Source organism: Lissotriton helveticus, chromosome 1_1 (assembly GCF_964261635.1).
Source record: "Lissotriton helveticus chromosome 1_1, aLisHel1.1, whole genome shotgun sequence".
NCBI classification, from domain to species: domain Eukaryota; kingdom Metazoa; phylum Chordata; class Amphibia; order Caudata; family Salamandridae; genus Lissotriton; species Lissotriton helveticus.
This window is the reverse complement of record NC_136057.1, coordinates 559,899,053-559,920,006: the sequence shown is the minus strand read 5'-3', so window position 1 is coordinate 559,920,006 and position 20,954 is coordinate 559,899,053. Positions and strand designations below refer to the sequence as shown.

At 43.9% G+C, this 20,954-nt stretch overlaps 1 protein-coding gene across 11 annotated transcripts in view; it reads right to left on the bottom strand.

Annotated features, from left to right (window-relative positions):
* Positions 1-20,954, bottom strand: part of PLEKHA5 (pleckstrin homology domain containing A5) — a 1,381,245-nt gene that overhangs the window by 667,398 nt on the left and 692,893 nt on the right. For all 11 annotated transcript variants that reach the window (XM_078674042.1, XM_078674045.1, XM_078674034.1 and 8 more), the window contains one exon: positions 12,012-12,116. In XM_078674042.1, coding sequence (XP_078530168.1) covers positions 12,012-12,116 — 105 coding nt within the window. The remainder of the gene's footprint in view (positions 1-12,011; positions 12,117-20,954) is intronic.

The window sequence follows — 20,954 nt, the reverse complement described above, 5'->3', positions numbered from 1 at the left end:
GAGATCTTAAACCTTCGAGAGGGAGACTGCCCGTGCCTCCGGATCTCACACTGCACCCACACAATTCTACCTGCGGGAGATAGCGGCCCTAGAACCCTTTGCGCACATAGACATTCTTCGACCCTAGGGGGCAGACCGACACAATACATGCACCGCCCGAACCTTTCGACCAGGATAAAACAGTCAATGCTGCAGTGCCGTCTAATCTGCACTTTAACACTTCTTTCAGCTGAGCCCATAGGCTTGTACTGCCTGGCCCTTTCATACTCCTCTAACAAAGAAACAGTGTCTACTGCTGCCAGCACCTCACAAGCTGCATACAGGGGTAACAATAAAATGCCACTAGTTATTTGCAGATTCCACCAAAACCAAAGGTAACAATGAAATGCACGCACGGCCCTTCGTGAAATATGAAGCTTTCGTTTCACCTTAAACAAGTCAGGTCCCGGGCCGCGCTGTGATTGGCTGACGTCACGGGGGTGTCCCGGGCCGGCAGCCAATCACAGCGCGGCCCGGGAATGACGTCACGGGGGTGTCCCGGGCCGGCAGCCAATGGCAGCGTGGCCCGGGACAAAGGGGCGGGGCTTAAAAAAAGCACCAGAAACGCCCCCGAATCGCGTTTTCGAGAGAAAGCGCGATTGACAGCCTCTGCCTCCCAATGGCTAGCCTCCATTTATGGAGCTAGCCAATGATAGGCAGAGGCGGGTCATCACCCCACATAGAAATCAAGAGGTTTTGCTAGCGCATGCGTACTTCGTACGCATCGCTAAGGCAAAACCTAAAAAGGAATATGTCTGCACTCAGGGGTTGATGAAAATCTCGGAGAGAAAAGAGATGAACAGGATATCTCAGTGCAGAAAATGCTCATAACTATTCTCCAAGAATTAAGGGATATGAAAGTATCACAAGCTTTTGAAATATCTCAGATACATAGTAGACTGACTAAGATGGAGGAGAATCTAGGCCAAGTCAAATAACTTTATTCGGTTATTTCAAATAACAACCATAAAAGCATTACGTACAAAACATATGACACGTATTTACATAAAAAAGTTAAAAACGACATTATAAATGATTACGAAAAAAGTTACAGGCAAGATGTACACTCAGATATTAAGAAAGAATTACTCAGCAGACATAAAAGAAGATTATATTTTTCTAAAAGTATGTCTGTTACAAGCACAGTTAGCCTCCCATACTTTTCCTAAATTTGAGTGCTAATTTTAAAAAACTACACACAAATATGGTACAATCCCAGCCTAATATCTGAAGATAACAAAGTGCTGGTCTAAATTGGGAAAAATTCAATTTTTTAAGACAGGGTTTTAGATATAGCCTCCGTGGTATAATATAAAATGGACAAAAGAATAAAAAGTGTGCCAGGTCTTGCGGAGACTTTTCGTCGCAGCCGCAAGCCGGCAACACTTGTCCACGGTAGGCTCCCTTTGGCACGGCCAGCAATAAATGGAATAAGTCCAGCCTAAATCTTGTCAACAGGAAGCGGTCGTAACTTGTCATTGGCCATGACAAGTACGGTTCCATGAGCAGGGTTGTTTTTAATAGCACCTGTTTACGTACGCTTCCTTTCGTTATTTCGCCGGCCTCCCTGTCCAAGTACCTGGAGGAAATAAAAGCCTTCTTCACAAGAATAACATCCAGTTTCGTGATGGAATTCGGGTCTAAGAAGAGGTCGGGCGCCCAATTTCCCTGAAACAGTTACTTAGGTACTTTATCCAGGGAACCTTAAGCCTGTTTTCCCATGTTAGCGCTTCCCTCAGTATTAGCTGGGTGAGAGGGATATCATTGTTTATCCAACAGTTTAGCCAGCATACTAAGGGGTTTACTGCTATTTTGTGACATAGGAATGGTACACCTAGCTCTTCATGTACGGAGAAGTTTGCTGTTCCACCAGGGACCCTTAGTATCTTTTTGAGAAAGTTATTTTCAACTATCTCCAGGGCTCCTAGTGGGACATGTCCCCATATCTCGCTACCATAGCATGCTATAGCAACACTCTTGGCCTGGTAAAGATGGAGTAATGCTGCCACTGGGCTGTTTCCCATTTTTCTTGCAAAGTTAAGTATTGCAGCATTTGCCCTAATTACCTCTCCCTTTTTTTTCTGAACTACGGGTCCCCAGTTCAGTTGGTGATCGAACAGGACTCCTAGATAGGAGAATGTTTTTGTTGTAGGGATTATAACCCCATTAACATTTAAGCGGTTTGGTTTTTTGCTACCTTGACCAACCTTCATTACGAAAGATTTAGAGTTATTTATACTCAAATCTCGAGATTTCATGAATGTAAAAAAGGAGTTTAATAATGTTTGAAGACCATTGGCGGTTCTGGACAAAAGGACTGCGTCATCCGCATAAAGCAGAACTGGCAGTCCTTTACGTCCAATGTAAGGGTAATCAGCTCCTGTGCTTAAAAGATACTCTTCCAGATCGTTTATGTATAAGTTGAAAAGGAACGGGGCTAAAATGCACCCTTGTCGAACGCCCCGGTGCACACCGAAGTCTTTTGTCACATTTAAATCCTGTGTGTACTGGACGTTTGCCCTTGTGTCAGAATGCATATCTGCTAGTAAATTAATTAAATTCTGCTCTACACCCATTTTCATCATGGCGATCCAGAGCTTTCTACGGCTCACACAGTCGAAAGCAGACGATAGATCCATGAACGCCATGTGAATTGTACCTTGTCAGGCCTTGGTGTACTTCCCTATAATTAGGTACAAGTTCAAACACTGGGTAATTGTAGAGTGACCGGGCCTGAATCCGTATTGGATTGGGGATATTACTTTATTTTCATCTGCCCATGCGACCAATCTATTTAAAATTACACCCCCCACTACTTTGACGATGGAATTAATTAAAGATATTGGTCTATAGCAGAGGGGGCTATTACGGTCTCCTTTCTTGAACACGGGTACGATGGTGGATACCCCCCAAGACTTTGGGCAACCGGAGACCACGGCCGCATTAAGTACTGCGGTGAGGACTGGTGCCCATAGTGACCTACAGGATTTGAAGAGGTCCGGTGGAAGATTGTCCGGTCCTGGGGCCTTGTTACTAGTAAGCCCTTCAATTCCCCTTTCAACATCATTTATTGTGAAAAGCAATTATTTCTCCTTAGGTACAACCTGGATACATTCCGCCTGTAACTCATTACTTTTAAAAATAGAGCTAAAATGGTTAACCCACTCTTCCTCTGGGATATTTGTGCCCATACTAGAATTATTTGGGTGATCAAATAGGGGTTTGTTTATAATGTCCCAGAACTTGGCACTGTTTCTCAGTATTTCGGGATCTAAAAGAGACTCCCATACATTTGACTTTACTTCTTTTTTACGATTGGCAAGAGACTTTTTGTACCTAGCACGTATAGCTTTAATATGCACCGGATCTCTAGGTTTGGTTTTCAATGCCATCTTAAGCTCACGGCTGGCCTTAGAGCAAGCATTATCAAACCATTTTGGGTTACTGCTTGCGTTCCCTCTGGTTGTCACCGTTAACATCGATCCTACTATTTGTGCGACACCCTCAAAGGATGCCAAGATTTGTTGCGATGTTGAATCGGGTGATATACATAGCAAGAATTCAGAAATACAAGAGTTATTAATATAGAGTTATACAGATTTTCATGGTTCACCATTGACCATTTTAAGCGACGCTTCCCATTTATACATTTTGTGGACCCATGATCCACTCGTGGCTTTTGCTGTTCAAAAATTCCCCCACCCATTTTGATACATATAGGATTATGATCACTATAAATACTCAATTGGATGTAGAAGTCCAGAACATTATTGGCAAGGTCGGCAGACAATAAGATATGGTCTATGTATGATCCAGTAATGTGGCCTTTAAACGTGGGAATGGGATAAAGAGTTTGGTCTGCCACTGTAGACATTGCTGTGATTAAATTATTTTCATTCATTAATGAATTTAAGTCTGTTCCACGCCGCGAGTGATCAAAGTGGAAACCTTCCTGGCTATTACATCCTAGTTGATTAATGGCAGTCACTCCAGCGTTCCCACATGGGTGTGTATTAAAATCACCTATGAGCAGCAATTGACGGGACAATCTCTCAACATTTTCTCTCAAAAAGTCACATAAAGGCTGTATATTACAATCACCTGTCTGATTAATTGCATTATAAAAGTTGATCAGGGTGTAGGTAGTTTTGCCCCTCTTTAGCTCCAAAACCTGAATGTTTCGATTACCGGAATGGTACTCGGCTTTAGAGCATGTAAGAGCCAGGTTAACGTAAATTGCCAAGCCCCCTTTTGCTCTACCGCTAGGTGAGGGTTCTGCTGGGATGAAAAAGCTCTGGAAACCCTCGATATGTACATTTTTCCCCACCAGCCATGTGTCCTGTAGACATATTATCGCATGTTTTTAACTAAGGACAGCCAACCGATATCAATAGATTTATCACAAAGCCCTGCTATATTCCATGATATCAGGCTTTCATTACAGGGTGATGGTAAGCACAAGATTTTGGTAGCTGTGTCTGTGTCGGCCTTTTCAGCTAAAGTAACATGCGTTAGGCTTATTCGTCTGTCTGCCTGTTCTACCATAGAATTATATATTGTGTCTACATATATAGGATTATACATGTCTGATGTGTTGGTAGATTGATTTATCTGGGCTGGTAAAGCAGTCAGCTCTGGAGTAGGTCCGTGCGTCACAGTCAGATTATCCTCATACCCTAGTTCTACACCTTGTTGACTACAGTTACTAAGAACGGGGGAAAGGAGTGTATCAGATAGTCATTCAACCCCTTCCATTCCGCCCTGTCCATAAAGGGCATTGAACCTGTTGGAAATAGGGATGTTGTACTGGTTGTTAAAGTGGGTAGGGTATTGATATTCATATTGGTGTATCTGTTGAAGCCCTTCCCACCTATCTAAGCTGTGCCCCCAGTTATTATCAGGTGCACCTATGCCCCATCCATTTGATGTACCATTCCGGGCTGACCTTGTGGAGGCATGGTTTATCTTAGGATAAGTCATGCTACGCTGTTTCTTGCCAAAGAATTCTAAAGTAAGTGGGACAATAGTGCCTCTCCTGCGTTGAGGGGGAAGTATGTTTAGTAGGATGTTTGGTAGTGTTGCTGAGTTCGTAAAGTTTAAGACTACACAGTCGCCAGTAAACTTTTTTGGGTTTTGTCCTATCCAAGGTACCCTTCTGGCTGACCTAACTTCTCCTGCTAACTGGTGTTTCCCTTGAGGGGCCATCTGCATATTGCCAGACAGCCAGTGGAGGGCCTTACTTATCAATGATGTAGGGGATTCTGTTTGGCCAGTAACCAAAGGTGGGACATTTGCAAGTACCAATACTAGGGGTGAGGCATCTTCTATAAAATGTAGTGAGTCGTTTTCGGAGTTTATTGGGGTCAATTCAGATGGTTTTGGAGGTGGGTCTTCTCTTAACAGTAAAAGATTATTTTGTGTTATTGATGTATGTCCAGGTGAATTTGTCAGTGCTACATTTGCACCTCCCTCTATCCCATTCGTGTTAAGCTCTTTGGTTGTATTGGCTAAATTAGTGACTATAGTTGATACGTTTGTCATCTCATCCATTATCTTTTTCTAAGCCGTGCCTAGTTTCTTCACTTCAAGTTTAGCCACCACCGGTTTAATAAAAGCCTTAAGCTTACTATCAAACATATCCGCTATCCTGCTTAATAATTCATCATCCCCAATTTGTTTGTCGCTCTCGACCCCTTTCCCCTTACTTTTGTCCCTAGTTTTTGGTGGTGTTACAACCCTTTTTCTCCCTCCACGATTTGTCTGTACCTTTCTACATTTTCTAATCGCCCGTGTAGCAGGCACAAGAACTGAGGGATCTTCAACTACATTATTCGCCTGTGTAACCTCGTGTATGGGAGAATCCTGTACGGTATCGTCAGGCTGGGACTCAATATCGGTAACATGATCTGAATCTTGATCGAACTCTAGGAATACACTGTTCTTATGAGTCTCGCTATCAAGTGTCTCAGTGTCTGGGATTTTGTGTCCTACATCCTGAGATGAAATATCTACCCACGGGGAATTTGGGGGTGGGCTCATAGGGTGAAGAATGGGAGATTGGCTTAATCAAAGCCCGGCCGGTCGATACAGGCAAAGATATGGCGGAGCCAAGCCCGGCCGCTGGTCAGAGGGGTAAGACAGCGCTAGCAGCAAGGGACATTGAAATACTGGAACACGGGGAACTCGGCCCCTGTCGTTGCTTAATGCGTCTCCTGGCGCACTGGTTGGTGGCGTCGTCACTTCCGCCCGTGGGATCCTGGGGAATGTAGTCGGACCGGCGGAGCCAAGCCCGGCCGGTCGATGCAGGCAAAGATATGGCGGAGCCAAGCCCGGCCGCTGGTCAGAGGGGTAAGACAGCGCTAGCAGCAAGGGACATTGAAATACTGGAGAATCTAGGCAATCTGCCCAGAAGGGTAGCAGAGGCGGAGGCTCTGGTTTCAACCTTGGAAGACACCATCATCTCCATGCAGAAGGATCTCCAGGTGCTGAATAGAAATAAGTGCCAGATGGAGTCATAACTACAAAATCTAGAAAATTATAACAGGAGATCCAACCTACGCCTTGTGGGAGTATCGGAGGGGCTGGAGGGTGCGGGAATGGTGAAATGGACACAGTCATTGCTGAAAAAGGCGATACCTGAGCTACAAGGTGATCTAACAATTACGAGAGCCCATAGGGTACCTGCACATAAACCTGCAAACTTTAAGTATCCACGAACCATCTTAATGAACTTTTCAGATTACAGAGTTAAAGAGCATATCTTAAATGTGGCAATATCTAGGAGAACATTCAATACCCATGAAGTCAAAAATTTTAAAATGTTCTCAGATATGTCAGCTGCCTCTGCCCACAGATGTAAGGACTTTTTCAAAATGATTGACTCTTTCAAGGCCAAAGGTGCACAGGCGATGATTGTGCAACAGTCCAAATTAAAAGTGATCGCTAAAGGGAATTTTTTTATTTTCACGGACACACAAGAAGCCCAGACCCTTTGGAAGGTCTTAATACAACAGAAGGAAATGAGAATCATTTGAAAAAGTCCAGAAACATAAAAATCTTTTCCGAGGGGTGGATGCAAGGTGAATCAGGAAACACAATAGGATGCAACAAGATGGCATCCAACAAGAAGAAAGAGAAGGAGGGAACGACAGTGGGACAGTTGGGGGTTCTCTTTCCTCCTAGAGGGGGGGGGGGGGTGGAGGGGTGAAGCAGTGGAAAAAAAGTTAATAGATGAAAAACTTTTTTTCTGTATGTTTTATAGGAATTGCTATATTTCCAGTAGGACACAATGCTGTTAAGGAAAGTTTTTGTTTTTTTGGCGCACTGTGTTCCTTCGACATGCATGGTATATTGCACATTGAACATTGCACTTTAATACACTTTTGTTAGTATGCTGCTCTAATATTTGCGCGATTTTCACTTTATATACTCCTTCCACATCTGATATGACAAACTGTGCGGTTTGCACATTGCTATTTTTTGCTCAAGTTATATAAGGCTTAGGCAGGCTGTGTTGGCTTAACATTTGCATGATTCGCACCTTAAATATTATTTATACAGCTGATCTGACAACTGCCCAATTTGCACATTAATGCTATTTTGCACAATTGCTATAATGTTTCGATGTTGGTGTGTTGGTCCAATATCCGCGCAATCTGCACACTCAAAAATGGCTTACCTTTTAGAGCATATAGCAGTTATTTATTGTGGTTTTAGTGTTGTTGTAATGTTAGTAGGGAAAATACCTTGCATAGTTTGCACATATTGCACTTTAGAAACATTAGCTGCAACAGGTGGATAAAAATAAGAAGTGACTTCCTTTTCTTTAGTACACTATGAATAGGAATAAGGTGACATTCTTATCTTTGAATGCAAATGGCCTGAACAACAGTCGTAAAAGGCACGCTATAGAGAGCTGGCTAAGAGGTCACCACCCTGAAGTGATCTTTATACAAGAGACACATCAGAGGGCCCTATCAGATTCTAGTAAAATGCTTAGAAATTGGGTGGGCTATTATCTTTCATCTGTATCAGGGACGGCACAGAGGGGTGTGAGTATCTTAATAGGCAAGCATGTTCAATTTCACATTGAAGGCTCGCATTCAGACATGAGTGGTAGAGGGACATTCCTACATGGGAAAATACATCGGATAAATATAAGTTTAGAAAGACTTTTTTATCATGTACATTTTTTTGTTCACTGTGTTTAAAGAGTGGAACGAAACTAGCTTTTTGTGATCTTTATGCATAGGCAGTGTTTGGTCGCAAATCTCACATCTTTCTAACTTTTTAGAGGAGTGAAGAGCCATTGTGTGCCCCTCTGGGATGTGGTAAAAATTACTCTGCACACTCACAAAAGGCTCTTCCCCATATTCTTTGTACACCAACATGAGAAGGCTGTCGAGACTTTTGCTATGCTTCATTTTAACTTTCTAAAAAACAAAAAACACCAAACCATTCCTGGAAAGTAATCTGGATCATACACTGTTATTGGTTCAAGTTTGGAAAAGTTCAATTGGGGGTTTCTTCTGCTTGCATAAGCAAATAAATATGGGAATTTGAATGAGTAATGCAACTTGTGAGCCCAGATCAATTATTTTTCTCAACACATTTGCACACCATTTTGCCGTATCTGCCTGGAATTTAATAGGTTCGACCTGAAGTGCAGAAGCAACCAGGTTTTGGAACATTTCATGTAGATTTACCAAAAATTTGTCGGATTTACTAGCTAGCACATACATATTCAAATATTAATTCAATGAGACAAAATAAGATCATAATCCAGGCACATTTTGTGCCTTTAAGGACTGCATATTCAGCAAGACCACAAATCACGTATTTTAATCATATTAATTAATGCACGTGTACTACGTTATTGTTATGCAGGAGGCAATGTTTGATGATTAGCTTATTAAAAAAAGAGCCAGGCTGCACTTGTCCATTTAAAGATTATCTCACTTAGTAAAGCTTGTAATTATGGTATTACACTTAACATTGCAACAGAATACTTTCACGACTGTCTATGCACTATCAATAATGCCTTGTGTAGGTTACTCTAACATGTGCGTATACATTACTAAACACCCTATGAAAGACTATGCCATGAATGGTCTAAGCCTGGCAGCTGGCAATCAATAGAAGGAATAGAGTTTAAAGAGAACTCCAGCGACCACTGTTTTAATTCAAGATGTCCGTCCTACCACGATTGGGATACTTTTTAATACACAGTAATACTTTAAGTGCTGGTGCATTAGTATCATTGTTAAACAATTGTAACTTAAATCAAAATCGTTTGGCATCAAATGTTTCAGAAACATCGAGGCAGCCTACTAATAGCTGGGTTATTAGCTAGGGCAACTTTAAGTACTACAAGACGTCCTTTTAAGCAAATTTGATAGGACGCAGAATCTGTAATAAAAAAAAATCAAAATCTCTCTCAATGCTAACGAGGGCAGAACAGAAGTCAAGAAATTGCGCTGATAAAGAGACGCTCTTCTGAACGATGAGTAAAATCACGTTAAAATACAAGAATGGCAGCGAAAAGCCATCGTTGACTAATTGTGTGCCGTTAAATACGCTTGGATCAATCGTCCCTATCTTTCTGACACCTCTTCCCAAAAAGAACACATCCAACAACCTTTAAATATGTAAAATATCCAAAACAATTAAACACTTTTGCCACCTAGCTTCCATTTGATCTATAAATAATAACTGTAACTAACATTATGCCCTTTCACTTCTCTCCGCACCAAGCAAGTGTGAACTTGCTGCTGCTCTAGTCAACCGCATTTTGGATTTACACAGTTCTGAAATTGTGATGAGCTAATTATCGCTTCGGTATCACGCATCCAGGCTGAATGCATTAGCACTGTGATATGCAAAACATTTTTTAAACTACCTGACAATTGGATAGGCCATGGACCACGGTGTGATTTAAGTTAGACGTTTCAGTTCAGTGGGTCATGTTTTTACATTTTTCGCATAACTAAGTGTCCACTTGATGTTGTCACAAATGGGTTGTCGCACCTCTGCACAGGAGAGCATTGTGGAATGCAGATGTGATTTACATATATAACTGCAGTTTCCAAGAGCATATTGCACACACAGCTGGCATGTTATTTATTTCACATACCATGAATTCGCCACTTTGGTGCTTAAAGGATCAACTGAAACTAAATTATTTACGTAAAAAACAGATCATGCAGACAACAGATTCCGTGTAACAGGTTAACAAAGCAGATACGTTCCTACACATAATTGTGGCAAGTTCCATTGTTGTGGAGTGAATCACAAGAAAGTTCAATCTCTAGTCGAGTCATGTGTGAACAAGGGAACCACCATTTGGCCGTTCTCGATCACACACATGTGCATAGTTGGCATATAGCACCAGGTTCTTTGCAAGGACCTGCATGATGCACGACTCAAAGCAATTTAAAAACAACCTTTTGCCCCATTTATTTTCAACCAATGTAATTATCTCTAAGCATGCGAAACATGCCCAACCCTTGACAAGTTTTGGATCTCCTGTAGCTTTTCAATGTGTTCATTAAAATTCTTTGAAAAATTTGATTAATCTAGATGCACCAAAGATGTTAACGGCAGCTAACTGGAGAGGATACCACAGAATGCTGCCAATTCTGAAGTATACAATGTGGTCCAATCGTCAGCCCAGTCTTCGGAAAAACACCTAGGTTCTACTGTGAAGTGACAACTTCCTCTTACAACTGTAAGCATGAAAAACGGTGGTTGGTTTATCATGCAAAATGTAATCAAATTCAGTTACAGCGGTGATTAAATTCTGCCTAAGGGAAAAGGAATTATCATTCAAAATCCTCATATTTAAAAGCAGTCTTGTGTGCTGCAGCACGGTTAGTGGCAAATGCAAGAAAATCAGATCATGTAACCAATCCACAACCCGGACTGAAAACTGAAGCTGGTCTCATTCCTCTGAAACTATTCGGGATAGCACATCTGGGATGGAGGTTTAACCGCATGCGCGCTGCGGCGATTTTCGCGCTACGCGGCTTTTTTCAAAAAGCGCGTTAGATGACGAGCTCAGCTCGTCATCAGCGTGCGAGCGGCGCAACTGATGACGAGCTGAGCTCGTCATCAGCACCGAAGGGGTTAATCTTAACTTCAGAATTCAAGTGAGAACCTTTGTAACTTCAATCCTGAACTTAAACATTTCCTAACTTTCCATATCATGTGCACAGTTTAGTCTTGAAGAAAAAAAAACATGTCATGTTAAATTGGTGGTTAGCCCCCAAGAAACACAGGACATCCACCATTTAATAAAAAAGCTAATCTCAATATATATTAGTGTGCTTTTAGAAACTAAGGCTTTGATGAGAGCAATTTAAAGAAAGACAAAAATGCCCCAAGTAGAACAGGAATCCATCACTGGAACACATCTTCCAGTAACAACAATGCACCTGGCAGCAAGAGGTCTTTTAGTTAAGAAATGTGCTGAGGCAGCACATTTCGTCAGAAATTTGCTGATCAAGCAACTATTTCTGAAATGCACCTCCTTTAAATCACACCTGCAGACGGAAGTCAGCACTGTTAAAACAGCAATGAATCACTTAAAACCAACCTGCACCTGAAGCAGGTATGCTACTATGGATCAACCTTTGTGTTTATTTAATGAAGATTAATGCTATGAAGTTTACTCATCAATATCAATTGAAAATGATCTGACCCCGAAAAAAGTGTAGTTTTCTAGCAGACAGTGTAAATGCATATATACATTGGAATTCGAATAGCAAGTAAAGGTTGGAAAAAATTAAGACCATGCATACACCCCCACTTGTCCCCCACACCTGACATTATTAGCTCCATGCCCAAAAAGATATTTCAAAGCCAATATAAAACACCAAAACAGTGTCTGCCTTTTGAAATCATATACAGACTTCACTGAAAAGTAAAATAGAGGCTGCTGCTGCACTAAGAATAAGCAGGGCATGGTTTAATACCTGTTTGTATAGCCAACTCCGTCTGATTACAGGAGCATTGGGATTCCGCTTTATAGAGTTGGACCTCTTTCCAAAATTATGCACCTTTTTTGAGGGCCGTGAGGACTAGATGGGAAAAAAGTGGAAACAATATCATTAGAACAATTTGTGAATCCAAATAAAGTACGGCTGAGTTTCTTTCAGACATTCGTGATCATCATATTTTCTTATTTCTATTCATTTAATCTGAACATTTTGAATTTGTTGTGAAGCACAGTAACCGTGTGCTTTCGCTCAATATTTACTTTGACTAATTGCATTGGAAGAAATGAGTCATACTGGTGGAAAATGAAGACATGAATTTTCACCAAAGTCATGCCCTACTGGAAGGATCTGCAGACAGTTCTAGATTGCTTCTGTTTGTGGGTGGCCTAATCCAGACCACTGGTATATCCCAATCTACTTTCTTACACTCGAGTGATCAGTTGATTGTGAGGTAGAGCTGCATAGGTAAGGCACAATGTTTAGAAAGTGGTTCATTACTTGGAAGACCTTTGCAGAACACATTGGATATGTATATGTATCCGTATTATCAGTTAATCATTTTGCTTCAGTTATTATGCTGCTACCTAGTCCTTGTGGTACAACTCCTGATGGTGGCAAAAAATTAACTGATTTCATGAAGAATGAAAAGTAAACCAAGAAACAAAGTATACAGCTTGACACCAAACAATGACCATAGCATCCATCCAGTTATCCTACTTTCATACTTACTTCGATCCTACATGCTCTGCAGGGTTACCACTGCGTATTCAGTGTGCTGTTGCTCATCTACGTCTGTAGGGGGCTTTCTGAAATTATTTTTAAAATAATTTCAACTCATGGCTGTCCGGTGAAGTAAAGAAAGATTTTCACTATCAAAAAGAGTCAACCGCCAGTCATCTAGGGTGGGCCCACAGGATATAGGAGAAATACTTTTTTCTTAAATGAACTATTACTCACTGAATGTTATCCAGTGACATGCTTCATCATAGAGTTTACCTGACCCTCTGATGGTATTTCAAGACCAGCTTGTTTTCCTTTCAGCCACAAGAAAGCATGCAGCCACTTCCTAGTGGTTCTATCGTTGACATCTTGCAGCATGGCGAGGCCCTCTCGCCAGACATTAGGTGAGAAAGCAAGTTTCTCTCTTTCATCTAAAAGGGTCCCTCGCTACCGTACCATCAACTATATCTTTTTAATGGACCAAGTCGAGAATGCCTTGTTCCTCACAGAAACTTGCCTCCATGAGGAGTCCAAACCAGATGTGATTGCAGCCCTTCCCCCCAAATATATTATTGCAGCCCTGCCCCCCAAATATTTTATTGCGAGGAGGGACAGAATAGACAGACCGGAAGGTGGAATGTCGATAATATTTAAACATGTATGTACATAAAAATACAAGCTTTGCCTTTCCCTTCCTGCAAGGCGGTGTCTTTTGCATTCAAACTCACTCCTACATTTACCCATTCCGGCACTCTGATCTACCAACCACCTAGTAAGGCAAGCAGCTGGGTCAAGTCATTACTTGACTTCTTAGCTCCCCTAACCCTTAGGTCGGCCAATTTTATAGTACCGAGGGTCTGAATATCCATCTGGAGGATCCTCTTTGCAACAATGGCCAGACTCTTATTGAAGATCCATGAGTACTGAATTTGAATCTTTTTAATCCTACCCCCACTCAGGCAGAGCACTTGTTAGATCCAGTATGCTCCAATAAAAACAAAAATCTTCTTTCTCATCCCTTGGTACCACTCTTGGGGTCAGATCATCTGGTGGAACCTTTTAGTGTACGCATCTCCCCTGGCATCGTCCGAGAGAGGAATAAACCTCAGATTAATACTAGAGCCCAGTCAAAGTTAGACACCGGAGCCCTCAATAGCCAGCAGTGGAATTCGAATCCTAATTTATTGGGTGATGCCAAGCTTGATGCTCCTCGAATGGACAAGTGGCTGCACAGTTCCTCAGTTCACATTCTGCCCTTAAAAACTGGTTGCTCCGCCATGCTTCACCACCTACCCCTACGAGTTAATGATTAACTACAGGCCATGAAAACGGACTGGAGAGGGTCTGGAAACTTAGCTTGATGATGCAACTAAGTTTAACTATAAATTGGCTCGAATACACTACTATAGCCCTTGCAGAATGGCCTGTGCCACCTTCTTTTCTGATCAGATCACCTCAGGCCATACTGGTCCTAAAACACTTTTTAGATTGTCAGTGAGCTCTTTGACCCCAGAAGGCCTACCCCTGAGCTCCACTATCTCAGGTGCCATGTGAGGAATTGGTGCTTTTCTTTGTGAGTAAAGTGAAGGATATGAAAACAAGTTACTTACCTGTAACTTCAGTTATCCAGTATTGGTATCTTCCATAGATTCACATGCCTGAATCATTCCCCGTTGTCGAGGCGGGAGTCCCACGGTAAATACAATAGCAGTGCCAAAGGTAAATAACAGTAGTAGGCCCTAAGGAAAAAGACCTTAGGCCCAAATCCTAATAGCCTATCTACATCATTATGCTAAAAGAACCAAGCTTTTGGTACAATCAATCAGCTACCAGCACCCTCTAGAACCTTCTCTGCAGAGCCAGTTCTCCTCAGATTTTCGTCAGCACAAGTGGAAAATAAGTATCCCTAAATAGAGAACTGACTCTCCGGGGAGGAGGGTGGGTGCATGTAAATCTATGAAAGATACCAATACTGGATAACTGAAGTTACAGGTAAGTAACATGTTTTCCTATCCAGTATTGGGGTATCTTTCATAGATTCACATGCCTGAATCAGAGTAGCAAACAGTATGCCAATTATACAGGCGGTTGCGGATAGTGGAAGACTTGTACTGATAAACTCCCAGTTGCATCCCTTAATAATTAACAAATGCAGTAAAATACGACTTTCCACATTCACAACATGATCGAAAGAATTGTAAAGAAAACATGCTCATTTACATACAGTCATGGATATAGAAATCTGTACATCTTATATGAAAATAAATACTTTTATAGATGTATAACTATATATCTCTATATATATTTATGTATATATATATATGCATACCTTGCCACCCGGCTACTTAATTCAAAGAGTGGATCGTAAGACTGGCAGAGGTGGGGGTCTAGCCATAATATTTAACGACAGCTTCAGTTGGCGGTCATCTACGGACGGACCCCCAGACTGAGTGTATGAACTTTGTCCTGGAGCTCTCTAGCACTAGCACCTTCTCCAGCCTACTGCTCTAAAGTCCTCCAGGACCCATAGGTCAATTCATTAACGCTCTCCCCCCTCTGGTCGCCAATCTAGCCTTAACTCCAGCCAATTTTTACAATAATAGGTGACCTTAATATCCATATGGATGCCCACTCTAACCACCTGGCTACTGAGTTATCCACCAGCCTTGCGGCTCTTAAAATTAAACAGAAAGGCTTTGCCCCTACACATGACAAGGGCCATCTCCTCGACCCAGTGTTCAGTAATGACCAGAATCTCTATGTTGCCTCCCCGGTCCCCCTCCCCTGGACGGATCACTTACTTATTCCACTGATTTGGGAGTCTACCGCCCCCCCCCTCCTCCTCAAAACACTACGCTGACACTTAATAGGAAATTGTCAAGTCTTCCCATTGACCAATGGACCGCGGTCCTCAAAATCACCAGACCCCAGGCCAACTCAGACCCTGAGGTGGCTAATAATAACTTCAATTTATGGATCCTAAACTCTTTGGATACTGTTCTCCCCCAAAAACTTTCTCACAAGAATCTCAGGCAAAAATCTTCACCCTGGTTCACCCCTAAATTAAGAGAGCTCAAACACTTCTGTAGGAAATGAGAAAGGAGATGGAGACAGAACTTCTCGGATGACAAGAAACAGGTCTATAGAGAGGCAATTAGGAGGTATAAGGCAGAGATCAAAACCGCCCAAACCAACTTCTATGAGGAGAAAATCAACGCGGCTGCTAACTCCCCTAAAGAGATCTTTCGTATTGCCAAATCTCTCTCCTCTGTGCCACACAAACCTCCTAACTCGGACGAAGCCCCAGACCGGTGCAACAACCTAGCAGAATACTTTCATCACTCAAAATTCAGGTGATCTGTCAACATTTCTCTCCCCACCAGCTTGAGCCCACACATTACAGGACAACCACTGCACACCTAGAACCACACTGCTCCTTAGTAGAATTCCCACTGCTAGATGCGGAGTCCCTAGACACCCTCATCTCTAGGGTATTTTCTGGCTCCCCCTGGACCCCGTCCCCCCACAGTACCTCTCATTGGTCACCAAAGCAGTCAGCCCAGTCATCCTAGAGGCACTAAACTCCTCTATCATCTCCGGCACGGTGCCCCTGCCATGGAAATGTGCTCAGGTTAGAGCGCTCCTGAAAAAACCCAACCTTGATCACTCCAACAAGGCTAATTACCGTCCCATCTCCCTCCTTCCCTGGTTGAGCAAATTACTGTAAAGACATATAAACTCCACTCTGGTACAGCACCTAGAATCCAATAAACTGCTCCATATCACCCAAACTGGATTACGCCTACAACTTGGGACCGAGACGGCCTTATTGGCAGTAACTGAGGAAGCCAGGAGACTCCTGGATCAGGGCAGCTCAGTAGCTATCATTCTATTAGATCTCAGTGCCGCTTTCGACACTGTGGAACATAACATCCTGCTAGAGCGGCTAAAAGATATGGGAGTGTCAAAGAAAGCTCTCGCCTGGTTCCATTCCTTCCTAAAGGACAGGTCCTTACAAGTTACAAATGGGGGTGGGTCGCACACTACTCACACCGGCGGTGTCGCCCCTAAGGACTCTGGTCAATGTAGTAAAGTGTTCGCGATGCATCATCTTTCGATCTTCTGCTATCTTCGCTGTCTTCGCCATCCCTGGACACGTGTTTCGGGGTATTACCCCTCAGCAGGGATAGGCCGTGTACTGGGGTTGCCGATGGCTGCCAATATCTGCCAGGTATAGTACCACTCAGGCGCGTAGGTGCGGGATCCCAGGCTCGTCAGCCCGCTGCTCAAGGGAGCTTTAAAGTTACAAATGGGGGTGGGGTCGCACACTACTCACACACCGGCGGTGTCGCCCCTAAGGACTCTGGTCAATGTAGTAAAGTGTTCGCGATGCATCATCTTTCGATCTTCTGCTATCTTCGCTGTCTTCGCCATCCCTGGACACGTGTTTCGGGGTATTACCCCTCATCAGCAGGGATAGGCCGTGTACTGGGGTTGCCGATGGCTGCCAATATCTGCCAGGTATAGTACCACTCAGGCGCGTAGGTGCGGGATCCCAGGCTCGTCAGCCCGCTGCTCAAGGGAGCTTTAAAGTTACAAATGGGGGTGGGGTCGCAGACTACTCTCACACCGGCGGTGTCGCCCCTAAGGACTCTGGTCAATGTAGTAAAGTGTTCGCGATGCATCATCTTTCGATCTTCTGCTGTCTTCGCCATCCCTGGACACGTGTTTCGGGGTATTACCCCTCATCAGCAGGGATAGGCCGTGTACTGGGGTTGCCGATGGCTGCCAATATCTGCCAGGTATAGTACCACTCAGGCACGTAGGTGCGGGATCCCAGGCTCGTCAGCCCGCTGCTCAAGGGAGCTTTAAAGTTACAAATGGGGGTGGGGTCGCACACTACTCACACACCGGCGGTGTCGCCCCTAAGGACTCTGGTCAATGTAGTAAAGTGTTCGCGATGCATCATCTTTCGATCTTCTGCTATCTTCGCTGTCTTCGCCATCCCTGGACAGGTCCTTCCAAGTCTTTGAGGGAACTGCTGCATCCAATCGGTGGCCTCTTAGCTGTGGTGTTCCCCAGGGTTCGTCCCTAATCCCCACGCTTTTTAACACCTATGTGGCCCCACTGGCAGAAATAGTCCTTCCATTCGGCATCAAAATCATCACCTACGCAGATGATACCCAACTGGTGGTGGCACTCAACCACCCTGAGGGATCATCTAGCGCTCTTGGTGCCTGCCTAGAGGCGGTAGCCGAATGGATGGACCGCTCCCACCTCAAGTTGAACGGGGACAAGACCGAACTAATGTTTCTGGGTAAATCTCCATCTCCCACCTCAACTCCTATCTGGCCAACTTGTCTTTGCCCCATGCCCATCCCAAAGCAGCAGATCAAGAGCCTGGGCATATGGCTTGACAGCTCCCTCGGTTTCAACTACCAAGCTTCTAAGCTGTCGGCCACCTGCTTTGGTCTAATGAGAATGCTGAGAAAGATTCTCCCCCGGCTCCCTTTCCAGGCTAGGAGGATTATGGTCCAGGCTCTCATACTGTCCCGCCACGACTACGGAAATGCTCTGTACTTGGGTTGCCCCCCCAGTCCCCAGTCATTCAGAACTGTGCGGCTCGCCTTCTGCTCCAGATTCCCCAGAGACAATCTGCGAAACCCACCTTGAGTAACCTCCACTGGCTTCCTATCTGTTCCAGGATACAGTTTAAGGCCATGTGCATAGCCCACAAAGCTATGTGGAACTCAGGCCCAGGCATCCTTCAGTCCCTGGTCACCCCCTATCAACCCCCTAGGAGTCTTCGCTCCAGCTCAGCGTTTCGGGCCACCTCCGTGAAAGTTCGCAGATCCAGGTGGGGTGGACGTTCTTTCTCCTTGAACGCCACCAACCTCTGGAAATCTCTCCCCCTCACTCTTCGAGGGGAACCCAATCTGCTAGCGTTCTGTAAACGTCTCAAAACCTATCTTATCACTACCGTACACTAGCATCACTTGCACCTCTGTCTCTCCGCTCCGCAAGCGCTAGGAGGCCTCCGGGTAGCTAGCGCTATACAAATTCATTCATTCATGTATGAATATGAAGAGAACGAATGGTACCTGAACTGTTCGCAAAGAAAAAGGTGGCGGAGGACAGCCTGTCCAACCGCCGCATCCTCCTGACATGTTAATTGAAGGCAGTAATGCCTCGTGAAAGTGTGGACATTCTTCCATGTCGCAGCACAGCAGATATTCTCTAGAGTTACTCCCGCAAATAATGCTGTAGACGCTGCCACAGATCTTGTGGAATGAGCTTTAACCTTCCTCAGTAATGGTCTGTTAGCTTTGTTGTGACAGAAATGGATCGTAGAAGCTATCCATCTGCCAATTGTAGCTTTTGTGACAGCTGTTCCCTGTGTGGCTTGACCGTAAGCCACCAATAGTTGTCAGATAATCTGAAGAATTTTGTTCTCTGCAAATAGAATTTTAAACATCTTTTGATGTCCAGAGAATGTAAAGTTCTTTCAGCCGGTGTAGTCGGGTTTGGAAAGAAAGTTTGTAACTTTACCGGCTCATTGAGATGAAATTGGGACAGTACTTTAGGTATGAATGTAGGGTTAGTTCTGAGAGTGACAATCCTTAGAGAAATGCAGAAATGGCTCCTTTATAGTGAAGGCTTGAATTTCACTTACTCTCCTAGCGGATGTTATAGCCAAAAGCAGAGCAACCTTCCATGTTAGAAACTTGAGGTTGGCTTTGTGAATGGGTTCGAATGGGTGTTTCATCAACTGTGTGAGGATTGTGTTAAGTTCCCACTCCAGTGGAGGAGGTCTCACCGGAGGGAAAGATCTGAAAAGGCCTCATGAACAGTTTGATTAGAGATGACGAACATAGTGATGGAATCTTAGCAACTTTCCTGAATCTGGAGAGAGAGGCTAGATGCAGTTTAACTGATGAGAAAGTGAGTCCAGATCTAGCCAGTTGCAGCAGATAAGGAAGAATCTGTTCTGCAGGAGATTCTATTGGATGCACCTTGTTAGTTTCACACCAACAGCAAAATCTCTTCCATTTAAGGCGATAAGTCTTAATTGTGCTTTGAGCCCTTGATTCGGTTAAAATGTTGCGACAATCTTGAGGGATATCAAGGTCCTTGAATTCTAAGAAATCAGGAGCCATGCGTGTAAATTGAGACATGGAGGGTCTGGGTGAAGCACCTGTCCCTTGTTCCTTGACAGCAGTGTGGGTGTTGGAAGGAAACGGATCGGTTGGTCCTGGGATAGCAAGAGGAGTTCTTGGAACCAGTATTGACGTGGCCACCGGGGAGCAATTAAGATGAGACGGCAGCCCTCCCACTTCATCTTGCGTAACACCTTTGGTATCAGTGGGATTGGGGGAAAAGCGTAGGCACAGATCCCTGACCATCGCATGGACAGGGTATTCCCTCTTGACCCCTGTTGAGGATATCTGCTGGCGTAATATTGGCATTTTATTTCTGCTTTGTCGCAAGCAAATCCAATGTCGGTTTGCCCCAGACTTGGAACACTCTGTTCAGCTGGAGTTGGTCTAATTCCTACTCGTGGCATTCTGATTGTGATCTGCTGAGCATGTCTGCCAAGGTATTGTGGAGGCCTCTGACATGTTCCGCCTTGAGGGTTATGTTGTGGAGTGTGATCCATTCCCATAACACCTGAGCCTCCCTTGACAAGGTTGCCGATCTTGTCCCTCCTGGTTTGTTCACGTAAAACATGCTGGTGGTATTGTCTGTTCGAACTAGTACCGATGACCCTGTAATCCTTGGAAGGAAAGCTTGCAACAATAGGATGATCGCTCGCAATTCCAGCATGTTGATGTGTCATGGTCTGTATTTGTGAGACCACTTGCCTTGTATTTGCAAATCCTGGAGATGATCTCCCCATCCCGCCATGGACGCATCTGTTGTCAGAATAAAGTCTGGGGGATCTTGTATGAATGTGAGACCTTGTGCCAGATTGGTCAACTGTGACCACCAGTGGAGTGCGTCCACCATGCGTGGTGTGACCTTGATGTCGTTGAAGCAACCCGTCGCTTGCTGCCATAGAAGATGCAGTTCCTCCTGTAAGGGTCTCATCCTGAGACGTACCAAGGGAATGAGATTTATGGCTGAACAGCACATTCCCAGGAGTGAAGCGAACATGCAAACAGAAAGTGACTTTCTTTTTTAGACCCCCGAGTGCTAGCT